Source organism: Hippoglossus stenolepis, chromosome 10 (genome assembly GCF_022539355.2).
Source record: "Hippoglossus stenolepis isolate QCI-W04-F060 chromosome 10, HSTE1.2, whole genome shotgun sequence".
NCBI classification, from domain to species: Eukaryota; Metazoa; Chordata; class Actinopteri; order Pleuronectiformes; family Pleuronectidae; genus Hippoglossus; species Hippoglossus stenolepis.
Window position 1 is genome coordinate 726317 of NC_061492.1, and position 16245 is coordinate 742561.

Below are 16245 nucleotides of genomic sequence, written 5' to 3' on the forward strand. Positions count from 1 at the left end.
TTGTGCTCTGAACACCGACGACCTTTTTCCATTTAGGGAAACAGGAGCACTGCACCTCGATGCATAGTTACCTTTTCATTCTGTGTGCACAAATAGAAATAGTTTTTATTTTATTATTTAATTTCATTATTGGCATCCAAAGACCTCCATAAGATGAAGCTGACCAGTCTGAGTCCATTATTATATCAAATTATATAAGTTAACATAAAGTCATTAAGAGTTACTGTGTCAATGAGCTGCTGGATATTCTCCTGGTTGTCTCAGGCTGATGGACGTGGAGAAGCTGGGGAACTGTCTTCATCAGAGCTCTTCACTGAGGAAGATGAGTAGTGTTGACATCCAGCAAACCCTGGACAATCTCACTGCTGATTGGTCCAAACTGGATAGGTTGTGGACCAGTAGGAATGAGCGCTTGAAGCAGGGGGTGGAGTTCCAGAGGCTGAACCAGGAGGGGGACCGGATTGAGGCGGCGTTGTCCGGACATGAAGCCCGGCTCAGGGTCAAAGACGTCGGGGTGAGGATGCTTCACTTTGATCCGTGTCATGGTCCATCCACCCTGAAGGTGTAACGTCCTAAGTATCTCTGTGGTCATTGATGCAGGACTCGGTGGACAGTGTCCACAGTCTGCTGGGCCGGCAGGAGGAGATGGAAGGTCTCCTGAAGGCTTTGGACCAACGGATTGATCAGTTCAGTGAGCGCAGCCTGGAGCTCATCAACCGACAGCACTATGCTGCTGAACAGTAAGAGACAGGGAGGTCAACATCCAGACATGTGGACGTTTGACCCTTTGTTCAGTAGGAGCACTAAATAATAACACTTTTCTCAAGGTCCAGACCAAACTCTTTACAATATTACTTCCCCACTTTACACCCAATGTTCCCCCATATGCAATCAGCACGTTTACCTTCCTTCAGTGCAACACAGAGTATCTGAAGAACTCTTCATCTCACGTCTTTCGACAGAAACAAGGATTTCTAGTCAAGTGTTCAACAAACAAATGTAACTAACTGATGAAGTGTGTCATGTAATTCTGTTTTAAAAAGACTGAGTTGACGTTGCAGCATCAAGGAGAGGAGCAGGAGCATCCAAAGGGCCAAGAGGAGGCTGAAGGACGGCAGCAGGCAGAGGAGGAGTCTGCTGCTGGCCTCGAAGAAGTACCAGGTATTATTAAATCAGTATTCAGTATTCAGAAAGTCATTCGTAACGATCATGCTGTGGTTTCCTCATCACCAAGGGTTAATTCCCCCCCATTATCTAAAACGTGTATTATAGTAACACTTTATTTTGCTGGTCACATACTTTCCAACAGATTTCCTGCAAACATTTATCATAATAACCTTAAAGATTTGCTGAAAATTATAAATAATAATTCATTAAATTAATACAAATTGAATAAAGTTCATCTCTTGTATCGCGCAGTGAAATAAAAACGGCTGCCTGTTAAGTTTCCCGGTTTCTAGCTTCTCTTTTGTGTTGCAGGAGTTTCAGAGGGATGCCGACGAGCTGCTGCTGTGGATGGAAGAGAAGTTTAAGGTGGCTGAGGACGAGTCCTACCGCGACCCCACCAACGTCCTCCGGAAGCTGAAGAGACACGAGGCAGCTGAGAAGGAGATGCAAGCGAATCAGGTCTGGCTGGACAAACTGGTTCAGGTGTGTAAACGGTGATTCTCCAGGAAAACCACATGTTAATAGTTTATCTATTTCCCGTGGGAACAGCTAGATCGTGAATGTGAACAGCAAGAAGACATTAACTTTGTTCTGTGTTCAGCTGGGAGAGGAGATGCTTGCTGAAGAGCACTACAACAGTCAGAGCATCAGCAGAAAGACGACTCAGCTTAGCAGCCGGTGGAGGAGACTACAGGACAAGATGGAGGACAGAGGAGACAAACTGAGACAGGCAGGACAGCAGGAGCAGCTGATGGAGCTGCTTCAGGTAAACAACTGACTCACACAATCTAAAAATCAGACCAGTTAGTGCACTGAGTGAACTCTTGACAGTGAACACATCAGTTAATAGATTAGTTAACTGGTTACCACTTGTCAGAATTATTCTATAGCCAACTAAAGAAACTGCTTGTGACTTAACAAAATAACTCTGTGTTGGTTAAGAACTTTGTTTCCCTATTGTCAAACCAGTCGTGCATTGAGAGATGTGTGATTTCTGAGTTACTGTTGACGGCTCTGTGTTCGTCCTCCTCAGGACGCCAAACTGAAGACAGAAGCCATCCAGTGGATGCTGAACAACGCTGCCACAGGTCACGACCTGCGCTCCAGTCGACAGCTGCTAAAGGTGAGGACACTAGTATAACACCTGTCCCTTCCTTTTAACATTAAATTATTTAAATATTTCCCTATTTGTGTCGTGACAAGTGTTTTCCACAAACCACGAAAGGTGTGCAACAAGTCAAGTTAGTCCCTGCTGTGTTGTGTGTGAAGGAGCATCAGCAGCTGGAGCAGGAGGCCAAGGAGCTGGCAGACAAGATCAACTCCATCGTCAGTAGAGCCAAACATCTCGCCACCAAACACTTTGACTCTCACAGGATCCTCCAGGAGACCGACACTTACCTCACTCTGTAAGTTCTGCAGGGCTCCATAGAAAACCTGATGCCCCTCGTGATGCTACAGCCCCACAAGGCTCAGATAATCAGCTCCACCTGCTTTCTCCTGTGTTTACCAAGCCAAGTGTGATGTGGTCGTCAGGACCAAGGGTCATCTAACGTTAGCATTACATTATTAGCTTTACAAGCTAAGGTAGCTCAGTCAGTAATAAAGTTAGGATTCATGTAGAATCAGACACTAAACAGTGGTTAACAAGATTGAAATGTTAAACAAAAAAACATGACAACATTAAGTTGAACCAGGAACATAACTGACTGTAAACGTAGGAACCTGAAGGAGACGATGTTGATTTAACGAGCTCGTTGCTGCAGATTCAAATCTCTCCAGAAGCCTCTGGCCCGGCGCCGGGCTCAGCTGGAGGCCTCGGTGCTGCTGTTTGGCTTCTATCACGATGTGGCCCTGGAGCTCAGCTGGACCTCGGAACATCTCCCTGCCTCCGGGTCCACAGGATACGACAAGTCCCTGGCTGGAGCCGTCAGCCTCATGCAGAAACACAAGGTACCAAACTTCTTTATTTAGACCTAAAGTGTGAACTGATGATGGTTGAACTGACGGCTGGTTTGTGACTAACTTCTACGTGTCACATTTATTAACAGATACAAACCTGTTGTTCATACCAAGCCTGTGTGTGTTTATCCAGGAGCTACAGGCTGAAGTGACCGCTCATCAAAAGCACCTGAACCAGGTCCTGGAGAAAGGGCGGAGTCTGGCCAAAAGCAGCCAATCAGACGGAGAGGAAGTGCTCCAGAGGTGCTCGTCTTTGGTCCTGTAAACGTCCCCCTGAAAGGAACAAGGAGAGCTCCAGTTTGAATCCTGTGACGCAGCAGTGAGGACGTTGTCTTTAGATTCGTCTCATCTGTTTTTGCAGGTGCTGCCACCTGAGTGCTGAGTGGGAGGAGTTAGAGGAGGCCTGCAGCAGACGAGCCGCCCACCTGAGCAAGGCTGTCGCCAGAGAACAGGTGAGAGAGTCCAGACACCTTCGGACATAAGCTCTGGAGAATGCCTGGACAACTGGGTCTGGACATTTTCTGGATTTTTCCTTTCACAAGAAGAATGCATCCGGAGATTCTCCGTGTCAGACGTGCTCCCAACAACAGGAGCGTCTCCGGGGCGTCAGGTGTGGGTGGAGTCTGGGTGGAGCAGCAGGACGCAGGATATGACTTGTTAATGTTTTCAGCACATCAACACCACAGCTCCAGCTCCTCTGTCCAAGTGGATGTGTTCAGCATCCTCTTCCTGTATGGCTCCTCTTCTGAGATCTAGATTATTCTTTTTGTGTCTTTTCTGTTTTGTGTCTGTCGTGTGACTGAAAATCATCTACATGCAGATTCGCTTGCTGCGACGATATCGGACAATATCCTCGTGTATTCTCACTCTGACATTCTCTGAACTTTCATTCATATCATATTCATGAATGAAACTGACCGACTCTGTCTGAATATTGTCTGAATATGAATATGATCTGTCTCAGCTGCTGTTTGACTGCTCCGAGCTGGAGTCCAGGCTCACTGAGACAATCAACCTGGTGAACACCGATGACTACGGCAAAGACCAACTGGCCACACGGAGCCTCCTCACCAAACACCAGGTACCAACCTTAAGAGGTCTGATCTCAACAGAACACGAGATCAGCTGGTTCCCTGTGGAACTCCCATCACTGTGAATATCAGGCCTACTGTGCTCATTGTATTCTCAGGTAGAGAACTTGTTCTGCAGAACATCCTCCTTAACAGAACTGAAGAAAACAATTATCTTCACACTTCATCCCAAAATTAAATATATGATTTAAAACCTTTTTTTAAAGTATCATTCGGTTTTTTAAACATATATATTATTTATCTGTTTATATTATTTTCCTGGAAGCTTTCCCTATTTGTTACCTCAATCAAACAGTTTATATTTTTGCCCCTGTCTGAAGAACACAAATCATAAACAGATTTCCAGTGAACTCGGTGTGGATCTGGATCTGGATCAGGGGCAGATCCAGGAATTGAATCTGTATTTCACTGATTTATCAGAGAATAATTAATGGATCTTGATGTGATGATAAAAACCAGGAGTACTTATAAGACTGATATGAGTGTGTCTCTGTTCAGCCTGTGTCCTCTACTGACAGCTTTCTTTGTTTTTCCAGTTGAAGACATCTGTGATCAATGTTTTCTGACATGCACATACGTGTGCTGACCCGAGCATTCGATCCCCTGTGGTCATTTTGAGATCATCATTCTGTATATACATTATATATGATGTGGTGATTGTGCATAGCACTAACAGAGTGTGACGTATGAATCTTTGAACCGTAGCCTGGTCCCTCTGCAGGTGTTGGAGGGCCAGCTGGAGGTGCTGGAGGTGGAGGTGGAGGAGCTGGGGGACCAGGTGGAGCAGGCAGTTCAGAGCTGGAGTCTGGAGGAGCTCAGCAGACCCTACAGCCACCTGAACAGCCTGAACCAGCAGCTGCAGCACCAGGCTGCTCTCAGGTAAAGCAGGATCGTAGGTTTCACTTCTTTAGATGCAGCTGATCCCAGAGCAGCCGCAATAATAATCACAGATTTGTATTTCTGACTCTTGACTTCAAAGCATTTACAATGTGTAACAATGCTCCACAGTTCCACAATCAGTTCTCTGAATTACATTTTTGACCTTTGTCCAGTTCTGATGATTTTATTCCTTTTACAATATTTGTTGACATCTGAATGACTGGAGGTTGTTCTTCAAGGATCTGTCCCTGCACCTTAGGTCTTACTGTCCATGTGTCTCCTGTCAGGGGTCAGAGGTTAAAGGAAGTCCTCCATCTCCATGAGTTCAGACAAGAATCTTCAGATCTGGACGAATGGATGAACCAGCAGAGACAGACGGCTGAGTCTCAGGACCTGGGCAAAGACTATCAACATGTTCAGGTTCCGTCTCTTTAACAGTTTTAAAGTTTCTTATGTCCCAAAATCCTTTACACAGTAATGTCATTGGAATGTGTTACATCCCGATCATGATAGAAACCAGTTTTTCTCGAGAAAAAGTTCTGATTGGTCCCAATGATGATGCGTTTTCGAGAGCGTCTGTGTTGCTGTGTGTGTTTCAGTTGCTCCGTGGGAAGTTTGAAGGCTTCCTGAAGCAGCTGGAGGTCGGAGAGGAGCGACTGCAGAGCTGCAACGACGCAGCCGCTCGGCTCATCCGCAGCAAACATCCACAGAGCGCTGACGTCAGAGGAGCACTGCAGCAGCTCGGGTACAGTTGTTACTGTCATCACACTCTAATGCAGAAAGCTGAAAGTCCACGTAAACAAACAAGTCTGCAAAGGATGATATTCAACAAAAATAAGAATGACAACAACACTTACATCATCCAAATTCATTCTTTATGTAATGTTCATTCTGACATCGTTTGCAGTGCATGCTGGGAGGATCTGAAGGCTGTGGCCAGAGGGCGTCAGGATCAGCTGCAGAGAGCTGAGGGATGTCACCGCTTTTACCAGGACCTGAGTGACGCACTAATGCTCATCCAGGTATCTGAGCGCGTCAGAAGGCTTCAGAGTCTCCGTCTGTCTGATATTCAGTTTGTTGTTTGAAAGAACGTCTGTCTGCTTCCTCTGTTTCCCTCTGAAGGAACGACAGAAGAGCATCCCTGACGATGTGGCAAAGGATTTCCAAGGAGTGATGTCACAGCTGAGGAAGCACGAGGCTCTGCTCCACGAGTTGGCCGCCACAGAGCAGCAGGTAGGAACACAGAGGTTTCAGGATTTTATCAAGGAGCCTGTTTGGTGGAACCAGAGCTGTTGGTTTGTCACAGCTGACGGGCCACGGCTCACTCGTCTGCTATCAGCCAACCGCTGACTTTATTACAACTAAACTTTATTTAACTTTGTTCTGGCAGAATTTATGTTTGGTTTTATTTTAACTTGCTTTTGCAATAGTCATTTTAAATACTACAAAACTTTAACTTTACATTAATACATCATATCTATAAATTCGACACAAACATTGCAACAATCCTAATTACAAATCGAATCAGACAAAACCTCAAAGTTTGTGTTCAAAGTGATTCACAGACGTGTTTGGACAAAATAAAAGAAACACCTGATCAAATAATGAGGTCATGTTTACAGTTGCAGGAGCAGCTGGATGCTGTGGACACCATCCTGGACCTGTGCACGCCTCAGTTGAAGCTCCGCCTACAGAATGTGCAGCAGGAAGTGGTTGAGCGGTGGGAGGAGTTAAGACTTAACACCGAGCAGAGGGAGGAGGAACTAAAAGTAGCGTGTCAGCGATACCTGTTCCTTAACACGGTGAGGACAGACTCAATGAAAGAGGGACGAACGACCGTCTGCTGATAGGTCAGGTGTCACATTTGCTTCTTTGTGACGTTCAGGCGCAGGACTACCTCCTGTGGTGCAGCCAGCTGATTGGTGCGATGGCCGCCGAGGAGAGCATCAGCGATGTGGCCACTGCCGACCTCCAGCTCGCTCAGCACCAGCAGCTGTGGGCCGAGAGGGAGGCCAGACAGGAGACCTACCAGCAGACCCTGGACATGGGAGAAGAGCTGCAGACACAGGGCCGCAGCAACAGGAAGGAGGTATGGACGACTGCTTTCAGGTGAACACTGAGGTTATGGATCTGTTGTCAGAGGGGTTTGTTTTTCCTCAGGTGTTGGAGAAGCTTGACGCCGTGCAGGCAGAGCGAGATAAACTGGAGGATCAGTGGAACAAGAAAAAGATCTGGTTAGAAAGTGTCTACCTGGAGCAGGTCTTCTACAGAGACCTCGACAGCATGGACAAGACGTCCAGCTCTCAGGAGGTGCGTTCATTCTTTGTTAGTTCTGCAGTAGAAAACTGTGGGAGGTGATAGTATCTTGTTTCTGGTTACTCCTCTGTTGTCTCTGTGCAGATCCTGTTGCAGAACAGCACTCTGGGAAACACGGTGGATGAGACGGAGGGTTTGATGAAACGTCATGAAGCTTTTGAGAAGCTGCTGGGGTCTCAGGAGGACAAGGTCCGCCCTGCTTCTGTGTGTTACCTCAGTTTGCTGTTGTTGATGCTGCTTGGTGGAGATCTAGACTTTAATCTGGTTTCATCATCTGGTGCTCCAGGGACACAATGGGCATCCGAGCTAAATTTAGGCTAATGTACTGTCCCTTTACCCTGAGTGAATGTTGTTAGCTCGTTCAAATCCTCCTTCCCTCTGTTGCTCCAGCTGTTCTCGCTGAAGGAGCTGGCTGAGCAGCTGAAGAAGCAGCTGAGCAGAGAGAAGAGTGGACGGGTCCAAACCAAACTCAGAGCCCTCCTCCAGAGACGGGATAGGATCAAGGAGCTGTCCATCAAACGCAGGGAGGAGCTAGAGCTTTCCAGGATGCTGTGTATCTACAGCCGAGATGTTGCAGAGGTACTTTAGGACAAACGTCTGTCCAGCTGTGTCTCTATTCTATAGATGTACAACGTGTTTCTGTCCATCTGCCAGGCCGAGGAGTGGGTGTCTGAGCGGATGCAGAAGATGGCGGAGGACGGTAAAGCCGACCTGACCAATCTGCAGACCAAGATGAAGCTCCTCCAGAAGCATCAGGTGTTTGAGGCTGAGATCCTGGCGCACAGCGAGATCATCAGCTCCGTGCTGCTGGTAGGATTCATGAGATGATGAGAACCGATGAGATTCAACCTAATAGAAACGAGGAAGTTAGGTAGGGCCTCATTTTTGCTTGATACGGAAACAGATGGAGGCCTCTGTCCATACTGTGCTGGCCTCTCGTGGATGTATTGGTAATAATACATCCATTATGTCCTTTACATAATGGATGTATTGGTAATAATACATCCATTATGTCCTTTACATAATGCCAATGTAAGGACACATGGGAGTTTGCAGCATAAATAAGCCTTGAGATGTGATGTTAACCTTATGAGATTAAATGCAGCTCAGTGGATTGAAATGAAGAACGGGAAACATTTAGAGGAAACAACTATGATGGGGAAATAAGTTTGAACCTAAATTACACTTTTAGCCCAAAGTGATCCAGCCAGTATTAGATCTGCTTCTTTGTTTGGTTAATGGCGAGAGGTAACCAACGTCTCGGTGCATTACCACCACAGAATAGACCTTTATTCACCTGACATGTGCAGAAGACTGTCTTGTTCTGTGCCACCAGGCCGGGGAGGAGCTGGTCTCCCTTCATCGCCCAAGGGCCAAGGAGGTGAAGAGGAGTGCAGCCGCCCTGCAGCTCCACTGGGAGGACCTGAAGAAGGCCATGGCCAACAGAGGGAAAGCTCTGGAAGATAAGAGAGACTTCCTCGAGTTCCTGCAGAAGGTCGAAGAGGTGGAGGCCTGGATCAGGCAGAAGGTAGAAGGGGGTAAAGGTGGTGGAGGAGTGGGAATCTGTAGGTTTCCTGTGTGTGACGTGTGGTCTCTGACTTCAGGAGGTGATGGTTAATGTTGGAGATGTTGGAAAGGATTACGAACACGGGGTTCAACTGCTGAAGAGACTCGGCGAGTTCAGAGGAGGCAGAGACGGGGTGAGTAACTATTACTGACAGTGAGTAACTATTACTGACAGTGAGTAACTGATACTGACAGTGAGTAACTGATACTGACAGTGAGTAACTGATACTGACAGTGAGTATTTTCCATCTGGGAGCAGGAGTGTAACTATACTAATTATTGTTAGTATAAAGTATAACAATAGATCTTCTGTATAACATTTCTCAGGTGAATGGAAGCACTGTCCTTCATTTGTTCACTGTCAGGTTAGGTGGAGAGATGTTCCTCAGTGGTGATGTGTTGTTGTAACTGTGGAGATGTCGGTGTTTGCATTTCCACCTGTAATTTAAAATCTGTAGGAAGCAACGGTGGACGAGGCTCACATCACAGCCATCGACCGACTGGCAGCCAGACTGGAGAAGAGACAGAGCGCCGACGAACTGGTGACCGTCAGACAGCGGAGACAGCAACTCAACGACAGGTAACGCTCACATTCACTCACACATCTGTGGCTTTTCTTCTGAGCTTTGCACTAAATGTCTTGTCTTAATGAGGTGGAGCAAGTTTCACGGAGATCTCAGCACTTACAAGCGGAAGCTGGAGGGGGCGCTGGTGATCCACGCCCTCATCAGAGAACTGGAGGAGGTCAGGGACCGAGCCAATGAGAAGGTCGGTCCAACTACACCTCAGATTACACACTGAGACGTTCTGTGTGTGTGTTAACTTGATTTGTTCTGTGTAGATGCTGCTGCTGCAGGGTCAGGACTGTGGTTTGGATGTGGAGAGCGTAGAGAACCGGATCAAACGTCATGAGGAAACCGAGAGAGAGGCAGGGGTCATCCGGGAGAGGTCAAAGGTGAGATGAGACCATTCAGGGAGCCTGAGAGGTTTCTGTCACGCTAAACTGTTAAGTTCATAAACTGTAAATAAAGATGGACGACACGTCTCCATTTCCTCCCACTGTCCAGAGATCTGCACCGACGCTGCTGTCACAAGTCAGTCTCAGCTGTCAATCACGTCAATGACTGTCACTTTGTTTTATATCATCAAATAACAAATTAAAAACCAAATAAACAGAAACATGAACAGTTGAAACAACAGTCAGATGAGAACGACCTGAAATGACTGGTTAGGTGTGTTTCCATGGAGGAGGTGGGGTTTATGGCCAGCTACTGGGGGGGGGTAAAGGGGCTTCACAGTGACTTTCCTCTCTCTTAACTCAACAGGCTCTGGAGAAGGAGACGTCACATCACCTGAAGGCTCCGTCAGCGATGAGCGACAATCTGAGGAACAAACAGAAGGAGGTGCAGAAGGCTCTGAAGACTCTGGAGAAAGAAGTCAAACACTGGTGAGGAGGACAGATTTTTATTTTTTGGATAATATTTCAGATATTAACACGCTGTAATAAAACTACAAACAATAGCAACGTGGCCCCGATGACCGATGATTAGGGGTGGACGGCACGCAGGTGACATCAGTTGCTTTCAGACTTGCACCGAACTCAGATCCTCCCTATTTTCTCTGGAGGAGGTGCATGTGCTAATGAAAAGTGTGAGCACAGCAGGGGATCCTGTGGGGGGGGGTGAAGAAGTGCTGACACACACGATGAAGACACAGACGAAGATGTGAAGAGAGTTTGTGGTGATCAGAGCTGACGACGGTGTCAGGTGATGTAAACATGATCACGTGACCTCTGCAGCAGAGGTCACACGTCACTTCCTGTCTCTGTCTGCTGCACCCGGCTGCCCCCCCTCTCACCTGAACCAGGAGGAGGATCTGATGCTGTGAATGAGTCTGGAAACAGAAAACCTGCTGCTGTGTTGTTCATGGGTAAAAGGAGAAATGCAGCTAAAGCTCTGACACAATTCTTCGGACTTTATCCGCCGGTCATGTCTGGAAACGGCTCATCACCGGTGTGATGGTGTATTTGTTATCGCCCGCCCCTGAACTGATAACTGATCATCTACACTCGGTCAGGATTGACTCCAGAACCCGGCAACGCACATGTAAATCTTTCAGTGGTAAAACATTTGCTTCCTGTGGCAAAGCAAATCGCATCGTGGCTTTGTGTGATGATCAACTTTGCTAAACGTTGGATGTGTGACAGACTGATGGGAAAGGATGTTTGTTTAGGAAGGACAAGCTGCAGGAAGCTCACCAGCTGCAGCTGTTCAAAGCCAACCAGCGCCTCCTGCTGGAGTGGAGCATCAAGCAGAGCAAGGAGATGGCAGAGAAAGGTCTCCCCAAGACCAGAGCCGAGGCCGATCGGCTCATCGTGGAGCACCAAGACTGGAAGGTGAGCCCCCCCCCACAATGTAATCAGACTTTACAGGATTATTACAGTTGATCAGATTCAACAATAAACCCTGTATATTTCCAGACAGAGATCAACGCCCGTGCCGACCGCATCGCCTCTGTACGGGACTTCGGTCTGGGTCTGATCCGGTCTGGCCACGGATCACAAGCCGAGCTCCAGAAGGCTCTGAACCAGCTGGAGGAAGCCAAAGCTGGACTGGACGCAGCCTGGCTGAAGCGTAGCACGACGCTGGAGCAGGCTCGAACCCTGAAGGTGATCACCGGGGATCATTATGGACTTTTACTCAAAGTGCTCGTAGACTGTGGGTGTGGAAAGTGGACGACTCCACTGGTTGTTTCTTTAGAACTCAAAACCATTTTCCTTTATGGTTTCAAGTCTTCTTCAATACAACATGATATTCATTTAGTAAATGATGGTCCATTTGGGGCGTGGATAGCACAATGTGATTGACAGATTATCAAATGTATTTACAACAGTAATAATTGATTGTTGACCACCGTGGTGTCCGTCCTGCAGGTCTTCCTGTCCTCTGTGGAACAGTGTGAGAGTTGGCTCAGCAATAAGGAAACCTTCTTGTCCAATCAGAACCTCGGGGTAAAGATTATTTTATTTTTTAAAACCTGTCCAGTTTGGGGAAAGTCACCTGGTCGCCACCGTGTTCACCTTCTCTGCGTGTCCAGGGCTCGGTGACAGAGGTGGAGACTCTGCAGAGGAACCAGACTCAGTTTGAGGAGGCTCTGGAGGCTCAGGTGGACCAGTTGGACCAGGTGGAGAAACTGGCCCAGAACATGATCCAAGAGAATCACTACGACTCCGACAACATCAGAGCCAAGAGCAAAGCACTTGTTGTCAGGTGAGATCTACGGAGAGCGAGGCTTTGTGCCGACAGGTTGGTTTTAGAACCACAGATTCTTCCACCTGCTGCTGAAATGAATTAGATTCAAGGAAAGTTTGACTGTTCCAAGAAGTTTCAAGATGTTTCCCACAATCTGACAGTTCTGTCTGCTCACCTGTCTGTCTGCTCACCTGTCTGTCTGTCTGTCTGTCTGTCTTCACCTGTCTGTCTGATCACCTGTCTGTCTGATCACCTGTCTGTCTGTCTGTCTGTCTGTCTGTCTGTCTGTCTGTCTGTCTGTCTGATCACTGTCTGTCTGTCTGTCTGTCTGTCTGATCACCTGTCTGTCTGTCTGTCTGTCTGATCACCTGTCTGTCTGTCGTCTGTCTGTCTGTACCTGTCTGTCTGTCTGATCACCTGTCTGTCTGTCTGTCTGCTCACCTGTCTGTCTGTCTGCTCACCTGTCTGCCTGTCTGTCTGTCTGTCTGATCACCTGTCTGTCTGTCTGTCTGTCTGATCACCTGTCTGTCTGTCTGTCTGTCTGTCTGTCTGTCTGTCTGTCTGTCTGTCTGATCACCTGTCTGTCTGTCTGTCTGTCTGTCTGATCACCTGTCTGTCTGTCTGTCTGTCTGATCGTCTGTCTGTCTGCTCACCTGTCTGTCTGTCTGATCACCTGTCTGTCTGTCTGTATCACCTGTCTGTCTGTCTCTGTCTGTCTGCTCACCTGTCTGTCTGTATGATCACCTGTCTGTCTGATCACCTGTCTGTCTGTCTGTCTGCTCACCTGTCTGTCTGATCACCTGTCTGTCTGATCACCTGTCTGTCTGTCTGTCTGCTCACCTGTCTGTCTGTCTGTCTGCTCACCTGTCTGTCTGTCTGATCACCTGTCTGTCTGATCGTCTGTCTGTCTGCTAACCTGTCTGTCTGTCTGATCACCTGTCTGTCTGTCTGTCTGCTCACCTGTCTGTCTGTCTGATCACCTGTCTGTCTGATCACCTGTCTGTCTGTCTGTCTGCTCACCTGTCTGTCTGTCTGTCTGCTCACCTGTCTGTCTGTCTGATCACCTGTCTGTCTGTCTGATCACCTGTCTGTCTGTCTGATCACCTGTCTGTCTGATCACCTGTCTGTCTGTCTGATCGTCTGTCTGTCTGATCACCTGTCTGTCTGTCTGCTCACCTGTCTGTCTGTCTGTCTGTCTGATCACCTGTCTGTCTGCTCACCTGTCTGTCTGTCTGTCTGTCTGCTCACCTGTCTGTCTGTCTGCTCACCTGTCTGTCTGTCTGTCTGTCTGCTCACCTGTCTGTCTGTCTGTCTGTCTGTCTGTCTGTCTGCTCACCTGTCTGTCTGTCTGTCTGTCTGTAGGCGGAGTCAGTTGCAGCAGCAGAGCAGATCTCGTAACAAAGCTCTGGATCGATCACTGCAGCTGCAGCTGTTTTTATCCAGCAGCTACCAGGTAACTGTGATCTACTGTAATGTTATATACTATAATAAACTCTACTGTAATGTTATATACTATAATAAACTCTACTATGAAATCTACTGTAATATACTCTAATCTACTGTGATCTGCTGTAGTCGCCTGGACTTGGCGGTGCCCAGTTGTTGTCATGCTCTACGAGTCTCTTGTACTTCAGTCGTCTCTCTTGAACTTTACTACAACTACTACTACTCTATTCTGTATGCGCTGTGTGTGTGTGTGTGTGTTTAGACATGTGTATTAAATAAGTGTATGTGTGTTTTCCAGGTGTGTGTGTGGCTGAACGAGCGTAACGCCGTGGCATCAGATGAGAGCTGGAGGGAACCAACCAACCTTCAGGCCAAACTGCTGAAACATCAGAGCTTCGAGGCTGAGATCCTCGGGAACCGCTACAGAGTGGAAACACTCAGCAAGGTGTGTGTGTGTGTGTGTGTGTGTGTGTGTGTGTGTGTGTGTGTGTGTGTGTGTGTGGCGTCGGCACAATACTGATCAAGAACTGGAGTCGTGGTATTGAGGCCCCTCCCATACATGTGCTTGACCAATCACATTCGATTTTTAGTTCAGTCTATGTCCCGTCTGCCAACATGGAGGAGGAGGGATTAATGATCAATAATCTTTGGGCTTCACTTTAAGCAGCTGTCATGTCGTCCATGTTTCTGTAGTTTGTGGTTTTGTTCCTGCAGGAAGGAGAGAAGCTGCTGTCAGAGTCCAGCTCAGCTGAAGGGAAGGTGGGGCCTCGACTCAGAGAGCTGACGGACAGCTGGGACGCCCTGATCCACAGCTGCAAGGAGAAGAAGACCAGACTGCAGGAGGCCTACCAGGTAGACAGACAGACAGACAGACAGACAGACAGACAGACAGACAGACAGACAGACAGACAGACAGACAGACAGACACACACACACACACACACACACACACACACACACACACACACACACTGGAGTGAAACAAGTGGAGTGTGGAATGCCGTGTGTTTCCAGGCACTGCAGTTCCAGCGCTCACTGGACGACGTGGAGCAGTGCGTGGGCTCGGTGGAGCGGGAGCTGGCCAATGAGGACTGTGGGAGCGACCTGCCGTCGGTCAGCCGGCTGCTGAAGGCCCTGCAGGGGCTGGAGGAGGAGGTGGACGGACTCAGAGACAGAATCCAGGTCCTTAACCTCCTGATTTATAAACTCTCAGAGATCGACTGTCAGATACTCAGTTTACTATCGTACAAGTCAAACCAGCTAATAGAATCATGACTGAGCAGATTTTTGGTAATTTAGTTAAAAACATTTTATATTCATCAGGGCCTGGTGGAGACGGCGAAGACCTTCTACTCTCAGGGAAACTTCCTGGCGGAGGAGATCCAGAGCAGAGTGACTCACACCATCAACAGGTCAAACAGCAGTAAATGCTCTGAGTGATGAACTCTGGGAAATGTGGCCTGGTTGTGTTTGTAATGTAAAAAAAACAAGAGCCAAGCAAATGGAAAAGAAAAGGGTTCGAATCTCCAGGTTAAGGCCCCAGCCCCAAACGCACTGCAACACCGAGACATGGAGACTCCAGCTGAGACGGATCAGAGGAACAGCACCAGCAACGACAGAGCTCTGTTCTAATCTTATACAAGAGTCGTTCACCTCCTTTCATGTATCATTGTCTGAATTGTAAGTGCACATGTTAGGAGATCAGTCCGGAGACTCAGTAACAGAAGAGTGTGGAATGGATAAAAGGCTAATTCATCGTGTCATGATGATGAATACATCGTTGGATAAAGGCCAGTGATGATGACTTAAATTAAATGTATGAGGAAAATAACTGTATTGTGTGTGTGTATGTGTATATATTATATTTAACAGCTCTGGTTTTAAAAACAGGTGTGTGTCCGTGTCGTCTGTTAGGTACAATGGTCTGTCGGAGCCCCTGCAGCGGCGCAGGGAAACCCTGGAGGCCTGGCAGGTTCTGTTCCAGTTCTACAGAGACCAGGAGGAGGAGGTGGCCTGGCTGAGCGTCAAACTGCCCTCCGTCACCACCAGAGAGTGGGGGGGCTCCCCGAGCAGCACCCAGCAGCTGCTCCACAAGCACCAGGTGACCTCCACCGCTGCCCCCTGGTGTACAGCAGGCCACACATACATGGATAACTTCACTTTTCCTTTCTCTGTTTATTATACAACCATTAATACAAAATGTCATCTAAGGAAATATTTAAAAAACATTTCAGGCTGTGATGCAGGAAATCTCAAGCCGCGCCCCATTGGTCAAGGCAGTTCAGGAGGCGGGACATAGTTTGGTGAGGAATCAATCACACTTACCTGAACTCCTTAGAACGTATTGGAAAGTGTGTTCACCTTTATACTGAAAATGATTAAACATGAGGTGGAGAAGACATTTGTGTTTTTATGACTTCAGGTCAGAGGTCGTCACTTTGCGTCTCACGATATTCGGGAGCGACTGGACGAGCTGAGGAGTCTCCACGAGGAGCTGATGATGGAGCTGGAGAAAAAGGAGAAACTCCTGCAGGAGGCGCTCAGCATCCACAACTTCCTCTGCGAGGTAA

General features: G+C 47.7%; 1 protein-coding gene across 1 annotated transcript in view; it reads left to right on the forward strand.

Moving 5' to 3' along the window:
• sptbn5 (spectrin, beta, non-erythrocytic 5) overlaps nucleotides 1-16245 on the forward strand; it is a 36341-nt gene that overhangs the window by 8599 nt on the left and 11497 nt on the right. The window contains exons 21-60 of the mRNA XM_047341599.1: nucleotides 265-514; nucleotides 601-740; nucleotides 1062-1161; nucleotides 1480-1650; nucleotides 1769-1933; nucleotides 2201-2290; nucleotides 2437-2573; nucleotides 2931-3117; nucleotides 3260-3369; nucleotides 3488-3578; nucleotides 4091-4207; nucleotides 4939-5096; nucleotides 5384-5516; nucleotides 5696-5841; nucleotides 6004-6118; nucleotides 6219-6329; nucleotides 6719-6898; nucleotides 6982-7185; nucleotides 7257-7406; nucleotides 7497-7601; nucleotides 7803-7991; nucleotides 8067-8222; nucleotides 8749-8940; nucleotides 9017-9112; nucleotides 9437-9558; nucleotides 9632-9746; nucleotides 9820-9933; nucleotides 10304-10425; nucleotides 11211-11373; nucleotides 11458-11646; nucleotides 11911-11988; nucleotides 12075-12247; nucleotides 13592-13682; nucleotides 13974-14120; nucleotides 14390-14527; nucleotides 14690-14857; nucleotides 14999-15087; nucleotides 15590-15776; nucleotides 15910-15978; nucleotides 16098-16241. Coding sequence (XP_047197555.1) covers nucleotides 265-514; nucleotides 601-740; nucleotides 1062-1161; nucleotides 1480-1650; nucleotides 1769-1933; nucleotides 2201-2290; nucleotides 2437-2573; nucleotides 2931-3117; nucleotides 3260-3369; nucleotides 3488-3578; nucleotides 4091-4207; nucleotides 4939-5096; nucleotides 5384-5516; nucleotides 5696-5841; nucleotides 6004-6118; nucleotides 6219-6329; nucleotides 6719-6898; nucleotides 6982-7185; nucleotides 7257-7406; nucleotides 7497-7601; nucleotides 7803-7991; nucleotides 8067-8222; nucleotides 8749-8940; nucleotides 9017-9112; nucleotides 9437-9558; nucleotides 9632-9746; nucleotides 9820-9933; nucleotides 10304-10425; nucleotides 11211-11373; nucleotides 11458-11646; nucleotides 11911-11988; nucleotides 12075-12247; nucleotides 13592-13682; nucleotides 13974-14120; nucleotides 14390-14527; nucleotides 14690-14857; nucleotides 14999-15087; nucleotides 15590-15776; nucleotides 15910-15978; nucleotides 16098-16241 — 5602 coding nt within the window. The remainder of the gene's footprint in view (nucleotides 1-264; nucleotides 515-600; nucleotides 741-1061; nucleotides 1162-1479; nucleotides 1651-1768; nucleotides 1934-2200; nucleotides 2291-2436; nucleotides 2574-2930; nucleotides 3118-3259; nucleotides 3370-3487; nucleotides 3579-4090; nucleotides 4208-4938; nucleotides 5097-5383; nucleotides 5517-5695; nucleotides 5842-6003; nucleotides 6119-6218; nucleotides 6330-6718; nucleotides 6899-6981; nucleotides 7186-7256; nucleotides 7407-7496; nucleotides 7602-7802; nucleotides 7992-8066; nucleotides 8223-8748; nucleotides 8941-9016; nucleotides 9113-9436; nucleotides 9559-9631; nucleotides 9747-9819; nucleotides 9934-10303; nucleotides 10426-11210; nucleotides 11374-11457; nucleotides 11647-11910; nucleotides 11989-12074; nucleotides 12248-13591; nucleotides 13683-13973; nucleotides 14121-14389; nucleotides 14528-14689; nucleotides 14858-14998; nucleotides 15088-15589; nucleotides 15777-15909; nucleotides 15979-16097; nucleotides 16242-16245) is intronic.